General features: G+C 37.5%; 1 protein-coding gene across 1 annotated transcript; it reads right to left on the bottom strand.

The window, feature by feature from the left end:
* Positions 1-172: 172 nt before the first annotated feature.
* oafa (OAF homolog a (Drosophila)) lies at positions 173-20,293 on the bottom strand. Its single transcript, XM_067365322.1, has 4 exons — positions 19,623-20,293; positions 4,592-4,726; positions 4,089-4,269; positions 173-1,999 (listed from the first exon to the last, which is right to left on the bottom strand). The coding sequence occupies exons 1-4, from the start codon at positions 19,851-19,853 to the stop codon at positions 1,731-1,733; spliced, it is 816 nt and encodes a 271-aa protein (XP_067221423.1). The 5' UTR covers positions 19,854-20,293; the 3' UTR covers positions 173-1,730.
* Between the last annotated feature and the right edge of the window lie 1,339 nt (positions 20,294-21,632).

Genomic DNA, 21,632 nt, shown 5'->3' with positions numbered 1-21,632 from the left:
TCATTAAATTGACACAATAATACCATATAAATGTTAAGAAACCTTGATTCAAGTACACTTCTGTTCAAAAATTGGTACAATTTTTTTTTATGCTCACCAAGGCTGCTTTTTTTTTTTTTTTTTTTTTTTTTTAAAGTAAAAATACAGTAGAAACAGCAATATTGTGAAATATTATAACTGTTTGGCTGAATTACGCATTTAAAAACAATTTTGCTTTTCTAAAAATAAAAAGTGACAAGTTATATGACACTTTGCTAAAAGAGCTTTTATTTAAAGTTACTTCATATAATGTTCATATTCATTTTCATAGGAAAATAGTTTTATACTTTATTCATAACAGCTTTATCCTCAAAAAGAATCAGTAAACACTGAATCACCAAGGCACTTGAATCCCAGACAAAAGCTGTCGGTTAGGGAGGTGTAATCTCAAACAACACTTTTAACATAACACTTTAACTCTGGAAAAAAAAAAAAAAAAAATTAAATAAATCAGTATAAACATTTTAGTACAATGAACTACAACAGAGTCAAATGTGTACGTTAAAAGTGAACATTCGCATAGTAAGAGTAATGAGTTGAAGGTGAATGTAGTGAAATGTGAAACAATAACTGTTTCTCTTCTTCATTATTAGAGCTTAGTCTGTGGATTTGGTCCTATTGAAACTTGAAGTGACTTCTGAAGCGCTGAAATCTTCAAGGACATTTGATACCACACAAAAGGATGTGAATCCATATTTGTAATGGCTTCACAGCTCTGTCGATGTACTGAGGTCATATTGATAGGAGGCGCCTGAGTGACAATAATGTTCCATAACCAGAAGATGGCAGTGTTGGATGCACAGTAGCAACAATCTGAGCAGGATTTCATCAGTCTGTTCTCTCACTTTCTCTCCCTCTGTTTTCAGAACATACATTACTTTGGTTTCCCATGCTACTTTTGCAGCGTTGATTGCTCCCAACTTATGTCCATACTTCAAACTATAAGTTAATAATGATCCAATAGGACCTTAAATGATACTGTTGTGCAATGCGAAAAAAGACAAGTCCATCCTTATGAAGATGAAAACACACCCCAAAGAGTCCCAAATTGTTGCCAGCATTAAGACTTGAGGTGAGAAAATTCACATGATTGAATCTGTTTGAATCATTTGGAGAATGACTCTGTATCGTTTTTTGTCTGTACCAAAATTAATCAAAGCATGTCTAAGTCCACCATTAACTTAATACAGTGCTTTAAATCTAACAGTCAAAATACAGAACTTGAAAAAAAAAAAAAAAGAAAACGTAAAAAAAGAGAGAAAAGGGCATTTTCTCTGAACATGTGCGCTGTGCTTAAGTGATTTTAATCATTTCCCACTGCAAAATAAATAATTCCAGCTTCAGAAAAAAATGAAAATTGGCAACCTGACGAGATCCAGCTAATTTTAAGATTTTGTTATACTCTGACTAATTCACAGGTTGCTCACTTGGGTCTGCATGTGAAGACTCAAAAGATACTCATTCCACAGTGCTGGTAAGAGCTTTAAAACTACTGACCAGCTTAAATGCAAAGTCGACAGCTCAAAGATGTGGCCAACTGCTCTGGAAAAACTAAATTAGCTCAAATCACACTCCATCCACACCCATCCAGCATAACTTCTTCTGCGCAGAAGGCACGAGTCTAAAGGCTCGGAGGTGAACGAAACCTCAAAGGTCACATTAAATATGTTTTTGTAGAAGCATATGTGGTTCTAGGTCTCTTCCTCCCACAGGCACAGCTGTTTGTGCGGTACATAGTAAGTAAACTGGTAGCCTTTGCTGCAGCTTTTGATGCCACATTTATACGGGCTGCCCCTGCCGGAGACGTCCCTGTTGCGACAGTACTTTAGCAGGCAGGGGTACCATTCCAGTCTGAGGTTGTAGCTACAGGAGCAAGGCTGCCACAGGTCCTTCACTGTCCCGCAGCTCTGCAGACCTGGCACCTCCACTGCTTGAGGCTCGAACATGGAACCCTCGACGCCTGAAGAATCGGAAAAATCGTTTATTATAGTTAACGATCATTGTGCTTCAAGCAGTGTAGGTCAGTGAGGTGCTACAGTGATATGTTCCAGTTAAAACAGTAATGCATCTGTACAAGTTCTGACTACAATAAACTAGATTTACTACAGATCCTTCTTCCCAAAATGTTCACATTTGATGTGGAAAAGTTCCCAGTCTATATACAGTATGAGAAATATCTGGCGGCAGAGGGCAGTAGGTAATCACAGCCGTATATCGCATGGCTACGAGTGTGACATTGTGTTTATACAACAGTTCGACGGCACAAGTGTGTGAATAAATAACAACAACAACAACGGAGTGTCTTTAAAAACACTATTTTGTGCAGAACTACTTCCTTCTGCCATGGATTCAAATCTCATGTTGACAGTTTAAAAGTTGAGCCCAAGCCTCTGTTACTCCTTCTAAAATGCCACATTAGAACTAGTAACGAAGGAACGTTGAATCGTTTCACTGAAGACTACTGTATTATGTAGAGTATTATGGAATTATGAGAGAGAGATTATCTGAACAAGTGTATAATATTGTCCATAATATTAAATCTATTATTAAAAAAAAAAAAAAAAAAGCGATATCTTTGTCCTTTTAAAGTTAAGGGGATTTCCCACAGTCACATATGAATCAAATATTTGAGGTCTTATTAACTACATTCTCATCTAAAAAAAACTCTTTAAACTACATTTTGTGACATAACAATAGTAATATTTATTAAAAATATGGTGGATTTGCTTGACTGTCATGACAGTCGCTCCAAGTAGAGTGATACAAATGGTGAAACGGTACCAGTACTGATACTGGGAGAATATTGCACAGCTCTCAGCCAATCAGATTTAAGAACTAGAAAGATTGGCAGATATAAATATCAGTATATTATATACATATATATATATATATATATATATATATATATATATATATATATATATATATATATATATATATATATATAGCCGGGCGAAAAATCCTCCTATTACCCACGGCACACAAATCGTCTACTACATGTGACAAACAAATAATGTGTGATTTTTAACAGTATTTTTATTTATTGAAATTTATTTTAATTACATTTAATTACATACTAATATTATGCATTATTATGCATTGTAAATTATCCAAAATTACAGCATTTGGTTCACCTTTTCGTATGTTCTCCTTGCTGTCATATAGTGACTCTCTCAGTGAATGGGACACAGATTTTACTAGTAAAATTTATAAAATGAATAATATATGTGTCAAATAATGTTCTTAGTCTTTTCTTCCTGTGGGGGAGACTACAATAATTTACTATGAATTAAATGGAAATCAAATTAAATACAATTTATTGTGTAACCAAAATACCAATAATGCCCAAAAGAAAAAGAAAAAAACTTAGCTTGTGACTTTTAATTATAAACAAGCCCGAAATACATCGGGACTCTTATTTTGAAATGTCTGATCTATTGCAGGCTGATCCTTCAGATTCTTACAATCGTCTAAAACATTTTATATAAAGGCCATGAAGTAGACTTTGTAATAATTCATCAACTTGAGTTCATTAGCATTCGTTTGGCATAAATCTGCGCTTTTCATTGATTGACAATCACTTTGAAGCAGTCTGAGGTACTGTTGCGCAAGCTTGTAGAACGCGCAACAGCGCCCCTTGTGACTTTGCAACATGCAGCGCCTGTGGGAATGTTAGCGGGAGTAAACAGTTCTGACACACACATAACAAGCAGGTACGAAACGACTAGTTAATCGATTGCGGATGGTTTCATTATCTTGCGCGGATATAAAAGTATAAGAGGATAAAAATAATAAAAGTGTCTCCAAATATACTTGGGCGGCCCGCCCAAGTAAAGTCTATGTGTGGGAAGCACTGATATATGGGAGATTGCTCATGGTTAGTTCATGTTAGTTAATACATGAACTAATGTTAATAAATGAACCTTATTGTAAAGTGTTCCCCATCAGGCTTTAGAGGGTTAAGATGTGAAGAACATAATGTCAGCGTTATATTTAAGTTTGCTGGGTTTGGAAGGGTGTAATTAAGGGATCTCAGTAAGCATGCTTGCCTCTGTCCAGCCAGTGTCTGACATCAGCCTCACGCGTGTACACGGCCTCCCGGGCCACACTGCACATGTTATGGATGTGGGCACTCAGCTGCCACGTTCGTGTCAAATTGACCGCTACGTTCATGCTCAGCATCTCCGTGCTTCTCTTCTCTTCTGCTGTGCGGATGGCCTGGGGATTTTTCTGCAAAACATAAAAGAACGATTTTTAGTATTACTTCTGTCATTCTTTAAAGCTAGATGTTTCCAGTCTTTTATCGCACCTTTAATTTTCACACATTTAGGACCTTGGCCACCCTCCCAGGAACTACTCATCAAAGGCCTTTTATAGCCTTTTTCCTCTGAGATCTCAAATTTAAAACATCACACTCCTATGCAACACAGTTAACCCATGAGCTCAACTCTAACACCCCGGATCTGCTCCCTCACTCCAAAACTTTCCACCCCAATGACTTCTCCCTGCCCCGTCATCAGCCACCGAGGGAGCCTGGGAGCAGCAGACTGACCTGTCGCAGTCTGGCCATGGACTCGCTGGGGATGATCTCATTGTGGTTGAGTCTTGTGATGAAGCAGAGCGCCTGGTACTGGCTCTGCCCTCTCTCCAGTTCTCCCAGGATCAGCGCTCGGAAGATCTTCACATCCTGAGAAGAAAAACATGCAGTCCTCGTTAAATTGTGCCACTCCTTAAGACATAATGTTACATTATAACTACAAATACTGAACTCTTTGAGTTGGAGACTTGTATGGCATCAAATACTAGGGCTGCATGATTAATCATATATGAATTGTGATCATGATTTCTGATTCTCTCGATTATTTAAGCATAATCTGAATCATTTGGGAGAGATTTTTTTCCTTAATAAAATCAAATTATCGGTAGATATTCTGAATAATCGGCTGTTGTATCGGTGGAGAAATGTAGCATCGGTGCATCTCTACTAATTATAAAAGAAATTATAAAAAAAAAATTCTCAAATGAAAACAATTATGAATAATAATCCTGATTATAATTTTTTTAATAAAATAAAATAATTGGGATTATTAAAGTGACTACAAAATCAAAATGAACAACTCTTATTTTTTATGGAATACTTCACTGTATATTATAAACGATTTCTTCATGCACATAATTATTTTAAAAAAAACTTCCCCTCCCTCTTGTGGCAACATCTCTTCACTGACGACGTTTACTAGCACGAGGGCGGGACACCCGGTCACTCATATGAGATCCCAGCCCTATCAAATACACATCAATTTTATTCATTTGGGCTCCTAAATTCTTGCCTTTTAGTATTTGAATGTCAGCCGTCAACCTTCAAGCTTATAGTCAGATCTTCATTACAACATTTTATAGCGTTTCAGCCCAGAACAACAGAGAGACGCTGTATATTTCAGCACATGACTGAGTTGCTGTTAGCAACCACACCAAATATCTGGCAGTGCCCCCGTGCCCATAAAGACTTCCATGTAAAGGCATTATGGGAAACCCCAGAGAGGAGAGCAGGGCCATTAACCTGTGTGCCCATTCATCAGCTTCTCCTTGCTCTGGCATCCTCATGACTCTGCCAGCAGAAGACACACACATTCTCCTCACTCCCTCCTCCTCCTCTTGTTTTTCACAGTAAGGTCTCGAGCACCAAGCCGACAGAAGGGAGCAAGCTTTCAGGGTTTCATTCGCAAAGTAGGAGGTTTTCTCAAACAATCAAAATAAACAAGCCAAAGCTGTCTCTGTTTGCTTTGGAGCTCTCATCTCATTCTCTTTCTAGAACCTTCCATCTGGTTTCCAGAGTTGGTCAACCCCCAAACTGCAGTCTCACTGAGCCTGTGACAGATAGACAGCCAAGAATCATTCACCTCCTCTAATATTCTACTTGAATTACATGCTCTCTTATTTGTATAGTTTTCCCAGAGGAGGTAAATTCAGTTCCGCAGAAAAACTTTTGTCTTGTCCACACTAATACTTTTTAGTTTGAAAACCCATCTTTTTCTCTCCCTTTTGGCATTCTGTGAAAACATAAGCTTTTAAAAATGATGACAGGTTTAGTCATGTCACGCATATTGTACAGATATCTGTTTTTACCCAGTATTGTGCCTGTTATGTGCCATTCACTTTCACATTATTATTTTGTACACTCTTCATATCACAGTCCTGTAAAGATGAATAAATATATTCAGAATTGCTGAAAACATGAGGGCAGCTGAGTTTTCGACCAAACATATAATGGTAATTGAGTGCGACCTGAATGCATCAGTGAATGGTGAGATACTAAACTAAAAAAAATCCTGCCAGAAGAATAATGAGAACTTGATTGTCTGTTCCATCTGTATCATCTCACTGAGCTTTTACACATGTGCAGTAAGGCGAATTTAGCATTGTAAAATGAAAATTTTCAAATGTGTCCGGTTAATGATTTTGTGATTGCCTTTGTGATTCCTTTCCAATCCAAATGAAAAATGTTTTTCTTACAAATACATGGTAAAAATTTGAGAACAAATGACCTGATTTTAATGGAGGACTAGGAGTGGTATTTAAAAATAAAATAAAAGAAAACAATTGTCAATATAATAGTTAAAAAAAAAAAAAAGTATAAATAAATCACTTTACATATTGACAAATAAATACAAGAACATTTTAACTGTATTTTTGTTCAAAGCATCAAAGCAAATGTTTGGACATAGGAGACATTACAAAAAATCGGTAGTGTATTTTCCCAATGCTTCACCTCATTTAGGCTAAGACTTTTCTAGGAAAGTAACAATAAATGGTACAATAAGTACTACCATGCATAATATGTACTAGGGTTGTCAAAAGTACTGACTTTGGTACCAAGATGGTACTAAAATTTAAAAAAAATGTGACGATACCAACATTTCCCCCAAGCATTTCCTTTGAGCACTGTTGAGCAGATTCTTAAACACCTCTGATTGGCCATTGCATTCACATGCTCAACAGCGATCCGATGATAGATGTCCGCTTTCAAACGCTCCCATGTGAAGCTGTGTAAGTGCTCAATGAAGAGCATAAAAGATGTCTATTTACAAGTTTTTGAAGCATTGATCATTATAGCAAATCACAGACATTATCTGTTGAGTGCATAAACACAATGGCCAATCAGAGGTGTTAAAGAATCCGTTCAACAGCGCTCAAAATGCTAGGTACTAGCAACTACACTGTACTAGCATCTCTTATTTATGTTCACAATAGACATTACATTACATTTACATTAGTCTCAGCCTCAGACGTCACACCCACGGACCGTTGGCTGAACGTCTGATGCATATGGCACACTTAACTGGAAACACTTCAGGATTTTCGAAGTTGTCACCTGGTTGGTTGAATTCAGCAGGATGTCCAGGAGACGTGTGTGTCATGTTCTTTAATGGTCCGCCTGGAAACGTGATGCCAAACCCCCTCGTGGAAGAAGAACGCAGTTGTGTTTACAACTGTAACAATGAGCGCTTACCAGGATCAACTTAACGCTGGATTTTCAAAAGTATGTAAAGTTCGCGGCTCCATTGTTGCAGTAAACTTGCACAACGTTCTTGAATATATAAGTTATTCGATGCACACCGGTCTGTTATTGTAGAGACATCGACTTTATATTATTTTCACGCCCCTTAAAATGATGTGGAACAAAACGAACTATGATTGGTTGCGTTACATGTCAGTCAAACGTCCTCTTGGGCAATCCTTGGCCAATGAAATGTGCAATAGAGTCCAGACCTTCTGCCGTCAGTCTGAAGTTCTGGCTACGCGAGACTACGTTTACATAGACACTTTACAAAATGAAGTAATAAGTACACAAATCCCAATCTGTGAATCAGTACATGTAATGACAGACATCCAATAATAACTTAAGACTATAGCGCAGTGAAGAACTGTTCTGCATGGAAGCCCTTCAGAGGACGAAGCAGCAGGAACGTAATTAAACTGACGGAGGAGGCAGACCTGGTGGAATTACCGCATGGGTGACAGAACAATCAGCAAACACAAGAGGGGGGGAGTGAGCCGGCAGTTGTTATTTTAAGCTCTGGCACTAGAAGGACCTCCCAGTCGGCAGAAAGTCGGTTTGGTTTAAGGAATTGAGAGAGGGGTTGGTGGGGTGAGGGGGGGGGGGGTCTAGGCACTCAATTTAATTACAGGGAAGTGCTGGCGTCACTGCTTTGCAAACACCTTGATGACAACAGGGAGAAACCCTGCGAGTTGACACTGTACAGGTAAACCACTCACATCTTCTGATGCAAGCTGGTGATCAGTAGCTCAATCATTGATTTCTCTTTACAACTATTCTTTATCTTCTTTGCTCTGCAATTTCCTCTTTCCTTATCTGAGGCGAGTATCTCTTCCACTTTCCTCTGGGGTCCTGTTACAATTCTGTTTGACCCCCTCCATGCAGGAACATGTCTAAGCCGGGTTAGTGAGTAAATACTTCAGTCATGTAGATCCTCAGCTCAGTTCTTCATTCATTCAACCTCCAACCTTGCCCAGGTCCGCCAAATGACCAGATTAGAGACTAAACATAAATCTTAGTGCAGAAGAGTTTATTTTGACAGTCCTGAAGAAATATATCTCTGAAGTCAAAGCAAACATTAGCTTCTGCTCCTGGTCCTGCTTCCTGCTGCAGGATCACGGCGTGTTTGTTTGGACTATGCTGTTGACGTCTGACAGTGGCATCATCACAAAGTCTGGCAATGCTTTCACAGTCAGTTCCAAATGTTGCCTATGCCATTAAAATTCACATCAGACATAGCCGATGTTGATTTATTATCAAGAACTATAAAGTCATAGATGAAAGGTTGGCTTGTGTTCTTGCTGTACCAAAGATATTTTGAAACTTTTTCCATCCTATGAAAGTCAGTGGAGTCCAAAACAACATTTTTCCTGCTTTGTGTTCCACAGAATAAAGTCAAACAGAATTGGAATGGCACAAGGGTGAGTACATAATGAATTTATGTGATTGGGTGAACTGTCTCTTTAACATAACTAAAGCCAAGTGCACACTACAAGTTGGGAAGCTCATCAATTCTCGTTGCGTTATGCTTCGTTTTGGAAGTTTTTGAACTTGTAACTCAATAACACTAGCCTTCCAACTTCATTTCTGTCTCAAACATAAAACACCCTCTAAATTAATTTCTAGAGACGAGCAACTATACGACAGAAGATATAAAATGTATTTTTCTTAATTGTGCCACACTACTATGCAATGACATTGATGAATGATTTTAAAAAACATGTCAAAAACATGCTCTTTGTTCTGCCACAATAAAGATGGTTGCTTTAGGTTTGCAAGTGCTTTCTTCTGTAACAACTGGCATGAATAATATCTATCCCAGAGGCCTTAGGTGGAATTGCTTAAGATCCCTGTTTGCAATATAATGCACGTTGTCATTAAAAAAACTTTGTTCTGCACAAAACATAAACACGAATTACACAAGAGAAATGAGAAAACTAAATGTTGTGCAAAACAAGAGGGTATCTACTTCACATTACATGCATTATTAACATCTGCATTACCATCTCAAAGTCAAAAATCTTCTAAGGGGAAATAACGGAACAACAGTTTATTTTTCACTATTTAAAACAGGATCAGCATTTTCATGGGTTTAAAAAAAAAAGATTTTTTGTTTTAAGAGACAATAAAAACAACTTGTGCATCAAAACCACTCCTTTCCTGGTAAAAAATGAACTTGACTTTGAAAAGCAACAGCTAAATGTATTATTTTTGACCAGCCAAACATGTCTCTGAGTAACATGCAATTTATTTAAGCCACAAAATAAACTTCATTCCGTAAAATAAGTGTAATGAACTACGCAAAAAGCATTTCAAAAGTCTCATAGTTCTCCCCTCACAGACCTTTTAGGAACTTAAAAAGATAAACCAGCGAAATTCCTAATATTACTTCCAATATTTCCAAATTATGTTCATTTTCATAGAGCGGGCCAATATCGTGACGGTTATTTAAAGCTGCAGTAGGGAGTTTTTAGAAAACGTCGACTTAGCCTGAAAATTTGAACAAGCACAACTCACAGGTCACTCCCCCTTGCTCTCTGCTGCGCTACAGCCCTCCCTCCACAGCTCCTCCCCCATCACAACGGAGCCTGCCGTGAACACGCAGGCTAGTAAGCAAGCAGGACCGATGACGGCGGATTTAAACAGTTATAGCACATTCACTGATATGGACAAAACATCAACAATATGATATACATTGACTATGGCCTTTCCATACTTTGACTACAAACTTGGTCCTCAAAACAACGGTAACTAATGTTACAGTACGCAAATAACTGGCTTCTCCGGTTATCTCTGTATGTATATTTTAGCCAAGAATAAAACAAAATTTGTTATTAAACCACTCTGCCTCTTTTAATTTTAATTTAAAGAAACAAACAAAAACATATTAATAGCCTCAGGCAACGAGTGATGAATTATCTGCAATGTCTGCTTATATTTATAACAAAACGAAATATTAAACAACCCTTCCTCTTTTCGTTTACATTTCAAACATATTAAATGTAATACTATTTGTCAGTTTTAATGTTCAATAATAGCCATTATAAAAAGGTATAAAAATATACAATAAGAAATAAAGCAAACAATTCAGTCAAGCGTACAAAATCAGCGCTTTAGTATGATACAAAAGTTAAATAGCCATATATATTAATTTATGAAACGTCACGTTGCCCTCAGCCAAAACGGATCCAGCGGCAAACGTCAGAAGGATTAGCCGAGGTAAGGCTGCTCTCCGCTGGGTACATGAGCGCTGAGAGTCCGGTGATCGCCTGGATCTCAAAATTCCGACAACGTCAGATCAAATTTTCAGAAAGGCGCTATCTTTATCAATTAACCACAACTTTGAGCTTTAAACCAGCACATTCTCGCCTGAAAAAAATCTTAAAACTGCATATCATGACTAGCCCGATCACACGAAAATGCGTATCAATAGTATGAGTTTGTAATCTCGTAGAATATATACCGTACGCAAAAATGAGTTTTTCGCGTGCATATGATACGCACTTTATGGGGTATTATACGTACGAAACTGGATTGTTTGTCCGCCATAAGCAAAGCTGCTGCACACCGGTAATCTTGAATTTGAATGCCTGTACACGCTGTGCACTGTGGCTGTGCATGATAGAAGTGTGATCAGCGTGCACACGAGCTTGATTGACACTGCTAAGACACTCCTCCTGACTCTGATTGGTTGGTTATTACCGGGAGCGGTGTATTTCTGCAAATGGCAATAGGACCACTGGGAGGAGCCAGAGGAGCTTGATTTTTTCACAGATTATCTGTCTCATATTCTACTGTCAGGACATAATGACAGGTTTAATAAATATGTAAAAAATACATTTTTACAAAAGTTACCTACTGCAGCTTTAAAATCAATCGTTATCGTGATAAAATATGATTAATCGTGCAGCCCTAATTTAATTTAATTTGACTTGACATTTGATATTCAACAGTATCCTTGACATTTATTCAACAGTGCTTTTGACCTGCCTGCATTGACACTATTCTTTAAAAGGAAAAATTATATACCAATTATCAATGTAAAGCTGCTTTGACACAATCTGCATTGTAAAAAGCGCTATATAAATAAGGGTGACTTGACTTGACTTGACTTATACGTCCATCAAAAAATAACGTGCAAAATACATGGTAGTATTTAACAGAAGCAGAGATCCAGCAAGTACATGCATTTCCTGGAAAACACACAACCGGATGTTTTGAATGCGTCATTACTTTCTGGGAAAATTGAATTGAAATTGAATCAGAATGATCAGGGAATGAAATATTTCACACTGCATGCTAAGGAGAATAAACCCCAATCCAACTGAAAAACTTAGTGAACTTCGTTCAACATGTATTGGTTTTGACTGACAATTTTTATGCAAAAACTCTGCATTCTGATTCTGACATATTCTGATTTGAATATTTTCAATAAATTTACATTTTTAATTTTTTTGTTAACTGTTAAATGAGTTATCGTGAGTCTCTGTAGTCGTCTAATTTGACTCTCATATGCTGATGTAATATATATTATAAAACAACAGACAGGTGATTTTTATAAAATGTAGTCTGAATACTATTTTCTCAGATGTTTAAAAGACTAAGGCAATTATCAAAGTTTGATAAAATGTTTAATTTTCCAAAAAAAGATGATATATTTTTACATGATTTATTACATTCAATTACCCCTTAGCAGCTTTTGACTTGTATTCAAAATGTGTGTAAACTACAGACAGATCTATGAATTAATTTGATTAGATGAAAGATATTAGAGATCCGTCTCCAAATTCCACAACATTTACCCTTAGGCCCGAAACATGCGTATGAAAATGCAAGGTTTCACGCACCATAGATTTGAAAATCTGTTTTAAAAGCAATTCATTATGTGCTATATTAGAGATAAACACTCTTTTTAAAACAGTCAGTTTTCCGAAGGACCAGCAGTTTAGTAAATTCAACAGCACATTCAACTGTTGACATGTTTATTGCTGCTACCTGAGTCACAACATATCTGTATTAATAGCAAAGACATTTGAAGGTAACTTTAAAGCTCCCTTGAGACCCTTTTACTACCACATAACCGCATGTTCGCCAATATTGAACCGAGTAAAATACGTTTCAGAGACATTTCCAAGGCATGAGTCATTACAAAGTTGTTTTGGACCCCATTGTCTTTCATTGTACAGACAAAAACGGTTGAAACACTCTTCAAAATATCTTCTTTTTTATTCCATAGAAGAAATTAAGTCATACAGGTTTGGAACGACATGAGAGGTGAGACATAAGTGGTGACAATTTTCATTTTTTGGTGACTTTTCCCTTAAGGCAAGTCATTAGATAGAAATAATCAAGGCTGATTCAGAATGCAGGTATGCATGCTTTGAAATTTCCCTTGTGAAACAAAATTCCAGATTGGCAAGACTTCAAAGTTCAGCAGTTTTGCATATAACCAAACATCCCGAGCAGTTAAAGGTAACTAGGGGAAAGATTTAGCCTAAGATTAATACAAACAAATAACAAGGCACGCAGACATGTTCCAGAAGAAACAGATATGCAAAATGTTTATTGTAAATGTGGTTCCTCTTCAAGGAGAAATTACGGAAACGCTATTGTCTAGAATTTCAGTTTAACTGGATTACAGCTCGTTATGTGACGCCAGAGATGTTTAATTGGTTTTATAAGAAGGCTGGTGAAAAGGCACAGGTGCATGCCAGCATTTAACCTTTCGCTCTGATGAACAGCAACCTCGGACAAAAGACAGAGCGTGGGAGAAATGCCTGTGGTGGTTAAGTACAAGAGGAATTTGAGGTCTTACACACTTAAGAACAAAAACATTACATGTATTGCACTAAAAAGTCAATGAAGAAGGAAACAAGCAATTCTGTTTTGGCAACATCTTAAAGTAGGATTTCCTCTTAATATGACACCAAAACCCAAAGAGCATGGCAAAAAATAGAGACACTTGGCTCTTATGGTAATGGAAGACCATTGCTTCCACCGGGTTGTCTCCATGTGACCTTTGATCTCCTATTTGGCATGTGGCTAACTTGAGCGGGGTAGGGACGTCTTTACCCTGTTTCAGCTGTCTGATTGTGCTTCACACTCAATGATTTATGCTCATCTGGCATCTGCTCTAGTCAAGATCATGGCGTTACCTCCTACTGGCTTTTAACTTCTTCCACAACCATCTTAAAACTAACCAAACATCTGGACTTGGTACAAAAGCTTAAGAGTTTAATAAATCAAGATCTTAAAGCTGATGCCTCTTTACAAACATTACGCCAATATTTCAACACCCCATACCAAGTTAAAGGTATTGCACAAGTCCCAGATGGAGACGTCAGAGCGTGGGAGAAGAAAAGACAAGACCCAAACGTAGCAGGGACGATTCATGCTGTTCCTGTAAACTATAAGAGGAAGTACATCTCATTTCCATGAAAATATGCCTCATCAAGAAAACAAAAATGCAACCCTGGGTTATACAATGTCTTTCACCGGAAAGTTTGACTTAGGAAGAACTGGTGTAACCCAAGGCTTGATTCATAAAGCAATGAATCAAACAGATCATGGGTTATTTATTCTCATGTGGCTGTCGCTTTGGAGTGGATTTAACAGCTCTTCCTGAATGATAAAAAGCATGTTTAACTATGCAAACTAATTCTGGTAGCAGGGTCCAAAATAACACTCACCAAGTGCCTAAGGCAAATAAAAAACAGCTTTGGTGAGTATGGCAACACTTTAGTATGGGGAACATATTCACTATTAACTATGATTTTTCCCTCAATAAACTCCTAATTTACTGCTTATTAATAGGTAGTTGTTGAAGTGGTTAAAGGATTAGTTCACTTTCAAATGAAAATTGCCCCAAGCTTTACTTTCCCTCAAGCCATCCTAGGTGTATATGTCTTTCATCTTTCTGATGAACACAATCAGAGTTATATTAATAAATATCCTGACGCATCCGAGCTTTATAATGGAAGTGAGCAGGATCAACGAGTATGAAGCTAAAGAAAGTGCTTCCATCTAGGGCTGGGCGATATATCGAATGCTTTTGTCACGCACATTTCGTCAGTAAAGCCGGTTCCCCGATTACCGCTAAATCGCCATCACCTGCTTTCAAATGGAGCGGCATTTAATAGACAGAGCCGTAGATCACTTACAAGCCACGCAATATCGCGTTCATATCGCAGATGAATCGCCGTCGATATTGAACGCGATACTGCGTGGCTTGTCAGTGAACTACGGCTCTGTCTATTAAATGCCGCTCCATTTGAAAGCAGGTGATCGATTTAGCGGTAATCGGGGAACCGGCTTTACTGACGAAATGCGCGTGACAAAAGCATTCGATATATAGCCCAGCCCTATTCCCCATACTGAAATGTTACCAATAAAATTAAGTTGCAAGGCAGATTCCCAGCAACTTTATTATGAACTACAACATAAAATGATTAAAGAAAGATTAATGCTTCAATAGTAATTCAAAACAAAATGATATAAATGGTAAAACATATGTCGAGATATATAATGCAATAAGCCACCAAAATGGAAATACGAGGAACAAAATCTCATCTTCATATTTTTAGTGCAAGAAATAATATATGTTTAAAATTATATAACATATTTATGGTTTGAATTCTTCCACCACTGGCAAAAAAGTTGTAAACCCGTATATCATTCAAACCAGTGACTGAGGAAGAAATTACCACGTTGATTACGTACGTATACTATATGCAGCTAAGCTACAAAGAAAGCAATCTTCAGCAATCAAAGTGATGATATGAAATTTGCTTGTGATGATTTATGAAACATGAAGACAGTCCATTTGAGCTCACACAGGGATTTTTTAATGCAATCTGTGCTCTGCAATCAAGAGTTTTACCAAATCGCAACACACAGTAAAAGACTGCTGTGCTAAAAGAAGACTGCTGTACTTGAAAGTGCAAGAAAATTAAGGTTAAAAAAAATCTGCATATTTCTATTTCCCAGTGCTCAAAATATTTTAACATTAACACTGCTCGAATGTGCTCTGGATCAACTGATTGAACGGTTCAGCACTTTGCATAACAGTGTCTGTGGGTAAATGAGGCCTCTTCTTTCTCAGCAGCATTCAAAGGGTCAACATCTGCCTGAATAAAGACATCAGCTTTTAGCCAAGGGGCCGCCAAAGATGTCCTGCCTGTTGCAGACACACTTGAACATGAAAACATGAACTGAACTGTAGTTATCAGATACACCACACACAGTTTTGTAAGCAGCCCCATTTTCTTAAATGTGTTGTTCTGATGAATAAAATCATCTCTAAATCCAGAACACTACAATGCAATATTTATACTGCACCAGTCATGCAATGTTTTAGTTCCTTTATTGTAACGGGTGTGGTCTGTCATTCATATTGACATAAATCTTTTAGACATATATTGTGTCATCATGAGAGTGGTTGTTCAAGCCTGTGCGGTGTGTAGTTAAGGTCACATTCTCCATTTCACATGTCTCAGAATCAGTGGGACATTTTGAAACAGGTTGGACTGGGCAGGTTCACACAACTGGATGGCATCCAAAGACCCAGCACGCCGATTGAAAAACTTGGACATAAAAGACAGACAAGTTCCCACAAGTGACAAAACGACAAATTTAAAAGCGAAACAACTTCAAAATTCCACTGAACTTCTGATGAGTGGCTAATTCAAGAGCCAACACAACACGTTCTTGAGACAAGCGACAATAAATGATTGCCCTAAAGTTGAATCTAACACAATAAAGTTTCCAGCTAGCTCAAACGTTATGGGCTGATAACATTTCAAAGTAAAGAGGAGGGTTGGCTTGTGTCCAAGCAGGTCAAAGATATCCCAATAGGGAGATGAGCAAAAAAGCAGACCGCGAGGCTCCTCGGTTGGCATCAGATGCGAGTTGATATGAATTCATCTTCTCTACTGCATATGCTGTCGATGGGCAGAGGCAGAGCGCTGAGAAACACAATACAACTAGAAAGACAACGGAACTGTTTAATAGAAAAGCTTGTGTTAGAGATGAAAGATTCATGTGATCACACATAGGATTTCTCTTCCACATAACAGCCACCGCTGGATTGTGATGTGTTACTCTAATTACTGCAGCTTGAAAGAGTCAAAGTAGGCCAAATGGTAAAAGAGCCTGATAGAGCCCACACTTTTTCCACACAAACTGGAAAAAAGGCCAGTCTGTTACTCAGATATGGTTTTTTTTTTATATTATGAAAATGTATGCTTAAAAAAATGGCCACAAGCACTGACATATTTCCTTGTAGATATGCGTGATATTCCCATCTCATCTGATTTCCATTGAAACTGGAACTGAACACTAACAAAACAACACACTGTTATATAACTTGTGGAGATGGGTAAACTGTATCAGAGTATGAAAGTTTGTTTCCGCAACTGAATAAAAAAAAAAAAAAAAAAAAAAAAAGGTGATTGCGACTTTGTGACAATTCTGATTTTTTTTCTTGCAATTGCGTGATATAAACTCACAATTCTGGCTTTATTTCTCGCAATTGTGAGTTTAAGGTTATATCCCGCAATTCTGACATTATAACTTGCAATTGTCAGAAGCTTTCCATTCTTAAAAGTACCCCTTAATGATGCCATGTAAATAAACACTTATATATACTTAAAAAAAAAAAAAAAAGTGGTACAATAAGTGGAAAAAAAAGGGTTTAATGCATAAACTAACATTAACTAAAAATGAGCAATATATTTGTTGCAGTATTCATTAATCTTTGTTAATGTTAGTTAATAAAAATACAACTGTTCATTGTTAGTTCATATAAGCTTTGGTCCATTAAAGGGGCTATATGTCAGGATTTTCATGCATTAATTGCCTTTTCATTGCCAATGTGCGAAGAGCTTGTATTGAAACTTAAAAAACGAGACCTTCCTCGACTTCCTAAGTTGTCTATGAAAGCCTGTAGACTTATTTTTATGTGAAAGACTTTGCTCAGACATTTCAGAATGACCAAAACAGCATTTCTGATGCTGTACAACGAGATCAGTCCACTAGTTGGTCCAGTTATGCCATCAAAGTCACGTCTTTTTTTGATTTCGAATCAGTGGTTCAAAAGTCAAGTGATTTCAGTAAACGAGGCTTCGTTACATCATAAGTGTTTCGAAATTTCATTGGTTCGTGTGACTTTTGATACACGCTTCGAACCACTGATACGAAACAAAAGATTTGTAAAGCTTCGAAGCTTCACGAAGCAGTGTTTTGAAATCACCCATCACTAGATATTGTTGAATAAAGTCTTTTGTTTTTTTGGTGCACAAAAAGTATTCTCGTCACTTCATAACATTAAGGTTGAACCACTGTAGTCACATGAACTGTTTTAAATATATCTTTAGTAGCTTTCTGGGTGTTTGAAAGTGTAAATTAATTTGCCGTCAATGGAGGCCTCACTGAGGCATCGGATTTTATCAAAAATATCTTAATTTGTGTTCTGAAGATGAACAAAGGTCTTACGGGTGTAGAACGACATGAGGGTGAGTAATAGATGACAGAATTCTCATTTTTGGGTGAACTAACCCTTTAACAAATTAAACATTTTTATTATTATTATTATTATGAAGTGTAGCCAAGTAAGAAAGCAGCAAGTAAAAAATAAATAATACAATACTCATTTGCTGAATCTGGTCTAAAATATGCCAAGGTTGGCATTTCATCCATGTAAATTCCGCAACAACAGAAAGCAGCATTCAGTCTGATAAATGAAAGAAACCAAGAGCTATGCTATGCCAAATCTGCCATCAAATGCCTTTGTAGAAAAGAAAAGATAAAAGAAAAACACTACAGCTTTGGAAATCAAATCCAGAGGGTTCACTTAGCACCTGATTAGGAGGGTGCCAAAATAACCATACTTCATTCAGTAATATTCCTAATGAATGAATATTTGTCTTCCTCCATCCTGTTAAAGCCCTTTCAGTGTAGTAAATCCAGTACAGCAGCTGGAAGTCATCATTAATTCAACTTTCCATAAATCCCTGAGATACAGGGGAAACACAAGATGAGAACCACATGCGAGAAGAATGGAGACAGGCCCGCCAGTGGAACTGATAAAAAGAAGGAAAGGAAAAGTTCAAGCCTTCCCAAATGTGATCCAAACCCCCACGCTGACCACGTCTGTGCAGGATCAGGGGACGCGAGGGGCAGAGGGCTGCTGACGTGACTGAACTGAGGCGGATGAGGGCAGTGACAGTGCCACGGCTAATCCTGATGGTATGATCACCAGTGAAAGAATCTGACCTCAGGTCAGAAGTTCATCACTAATGTGGATGATTTAACACAGACACACTGTCTTTAATGGCACGAGGAAGGAAAAGTAACCACTTCTCAAATTACAAGATAATCACCAAGATTTGAGGCTTTATCACTGTAGATGATCTGGTAAATGACAAATGCAGTAAAGCTAGAAATGTAGGTAAAAACATCCAAATCTCATGGGTTTTGTGGAGACACCTTGAATAGACGGTAATTTGCTTTGGAATGAAGCGCCAACCAACTAATTAAATAAATGTAACTGTTTACTAAAAATGTTTCTAGTAAAGCTAAAGAATTAGGTAAAATCATCCAAACTAATAGGTCAAGGAGATAGCCGACCTTGAACGCACTGTAATTTGCTTTGGATTAGAGTGCCAGCCAACTAGACAAATATTAATTTAACTGTATAAAAAAAGTGCAAAAGTTGAGGAACTCCAAAATCACATTCACAACTTCTGCTTCTTAAAATAATTTTAAGAGTATTTTAAGATATTGGACATAGAATTTTTGTTTACCAAGTTTGTCAAATAATAGAGAATTTTGAGTGTTTCTTAATATGAAATATAATAAGACTTAGGCCTGTTAAATGTAAATGTTAAATGCAGAAATTGACATTCACCCACTATGAATGGAGGGGGAAAAAATAATCATGAAAAAGTCCAGCATTCCAGCACACTTCTGTGACATTACGTGACAATGTGATTATACAAACACATCATGGCCACAGTTTTCAACTTACCTGTTTGAAATCGGCCACAAAAGTTATAAGAGTCCCATCTCCTTGTTTAAACTCCACAGTGATGGAGTCTTTCTCACTGTCCGCTTCCAGAAGTTCATCAGTGATCTGTCCATCGGCCAAACGAACCCTAACCTTCAGCTCAGAAGCAGACCCGAGAGTTACTGACAGCGTGAACAGCCAAACCAACACAGTTAACCGAACTGAACCCGGTGAAATCCACCTCGCAAACATTCCAGATAATCCTAAAACTCAAACTCCGAGCTCAGAAGGAGAATCCACTGGAGTAACAGTCGCTGAAGCGGTTCGCCTCATTCCACAAGACTCTTCAGAAAGACTCCGCTATCTCCTCAAAACATCACAGCCGCTCCACTTTCACAACTTCATCCATATTTTTTGGAAGCTGGATATACAAATGAATTCATAAAGTCTTTTTAAACAGGTCCAGAGACTTTTCACGTTTGGTAAATAAACATTTAAGAGAGCCGCGTCACACACGGATCAATCTGGTGTTTGCACTCGTCTCGCGCCTCTCTCTCATTGAGGGAACTTTGATTCGGGATCTCTTGCCGACGCGTGCTCCTGCCGCTGACGCTCGCGTTCATTCAGTACACTGCGCTTCACGCTGACTTCAATCTTGGTTTCTGTTTTTCTCCTCTGGAGTTTTGCCTCTCTCTACTAGTCTTGCGGATTCGTCACTTCCTTCATTATCCAAAGTGCAGCAGTCCAACGGGCTCCCAAAGTTTCGCAGGCAGCGCTCGAAAACTCTTAAAGGCGTAGCGCCCTCTTAAAAAACCGTCTGATTAAATCACAACTCCCAGATATATTCCTAAACTCTTCATGTGATTTATAGATCATATTCATTAACAAATTAGAAAATATGCTTGTATATTTTTATATATTTTTTTATATGGTCACTTTAGAATTTGCTGTTCAAGAAATTCATGAAACTAAGCATGTTTGCTCAGAATGACTTTTTAGTCATAATAAGTCATGAGAATGTTGATTATTATCATTATTTTTTATTATTATTATTAAAAATCAACATTCATTTGATATCTTTTTGCCAGCATGGTCTAAAGATGATGTGTTTAAAGTGGTCTGACAAACAGCCCAGGAGTTTGAAAAGGTAGGTTTTTTAATAAATTAAAATGGCAAATTTTACATAATCATAAAAATTTGATTTTCTATAGTTGGGGCTCATCAGTAATAATTCAGAAGAATTTTGATTGAAAATTTTGATTATGTTGTGGAGTTTAAGGAATAGTTCACACATTGCCTTCTATAGAAGTCAATGGAGCCCATCAACTGGTTTCCGGCATTCTTCAAAATATCTTCTTTTGTGTTTAGCAGAAGAAAGAAGTTCATACATGTTTGGAACAACTTGAGGGTGAGTAAATGACAGAATTTTCATTTTTTGGGTGAACTATCCCTTTAAAGGATTAGTTCACTTTCAAATGAAAATAAGCCCAAGCTTTACTCACCCTCAAGCCTTATGTATCTGATTTAATAAATATCCTGACACATCCGAGCTTTATGATGGCAGTGAACAGGATCAACAAGTACAGTATGAGTAGAAGAAAGTGTTTCCTTTCACATCCATCCATCAAGTGTACTCCACAGGGATCCGGGGGGTTAATAAAGGCCTTCTGAAAGCGAAGCGATGCATTTGTGTAAGAAAATATCCATATTTAACAAGTTATGAAGTAAAATATCTAACTTCCACCAGACCGCCTTCCGTATTCAGCTAATGAAGAAAATGTAAAACTCTTGCAGTTCAAAAAGCTTACGCTATACGTCCTGCGCTTTCCCTATTCAACTTACGGAAAAAGTGTAATTGACACGACGCCAGTTTACACTTTCTTCGTTACTTGAATATGGAAGGCGGTCTGGCGGAAGCTAGATATTTTACTTCATGACTTGTAAAATATGAATTTTTTTTTAGACAAATGCATCGCTTCACTTAATTCAGAAGGTCTTTATTAACCCCCCGGAGCTGTGTGGAGTACGTTC

The sequence above is a fragment of the Chanodichthys erythropterus genome, chromosome 17 (assembly GCF_024489055.1).
Source record: "Chanodichthys erythropterus isolate Z2021 chromosome 17, ASM2448905v1, whole genome shotgun sequence".
In the NCBI taxonomy this organism is placed as follows: Eukaryota; Metazoa; Chordata; class Actinopteri; order Cypriniformes; family Xenocyprididae; genus Chanodichthys; species Chanodichthys erythropterus.
The sequence above is the reverse complement of the archived record's forward strand: the minus strand, read 5'-3'. Positions and strand labels throughout refer to the sequence as shown.

What these genes read in the sequence shown, in the direction of transcription:
- oafa (XM_067365322.1), bottom strand. Translation starts at nt 19,853, where the DNA reads ATGTTTGCGAGGTGGATTTCACCGGGTTCAGTTCGGTTAACTGTGTTG. An exon ending in TTGTGGCCGATTTCAAACAG is followed by an intron (nt 4,727 to 19,622) that starts GTAAGTTGAAAA and finishes TTTTCTTCTCAG; the next exon opens with GATGTGAAGATCTTCCGAGC. An exon ending in CCATGGCCAGACTGCGACAG is followed by an intron (nt 4,270 to 4,591) that starts GTCAGTCTGCTG and finishes TATGTTTTGCAG; the next exon opens with AAAAATCCCCAGGCCATCCG.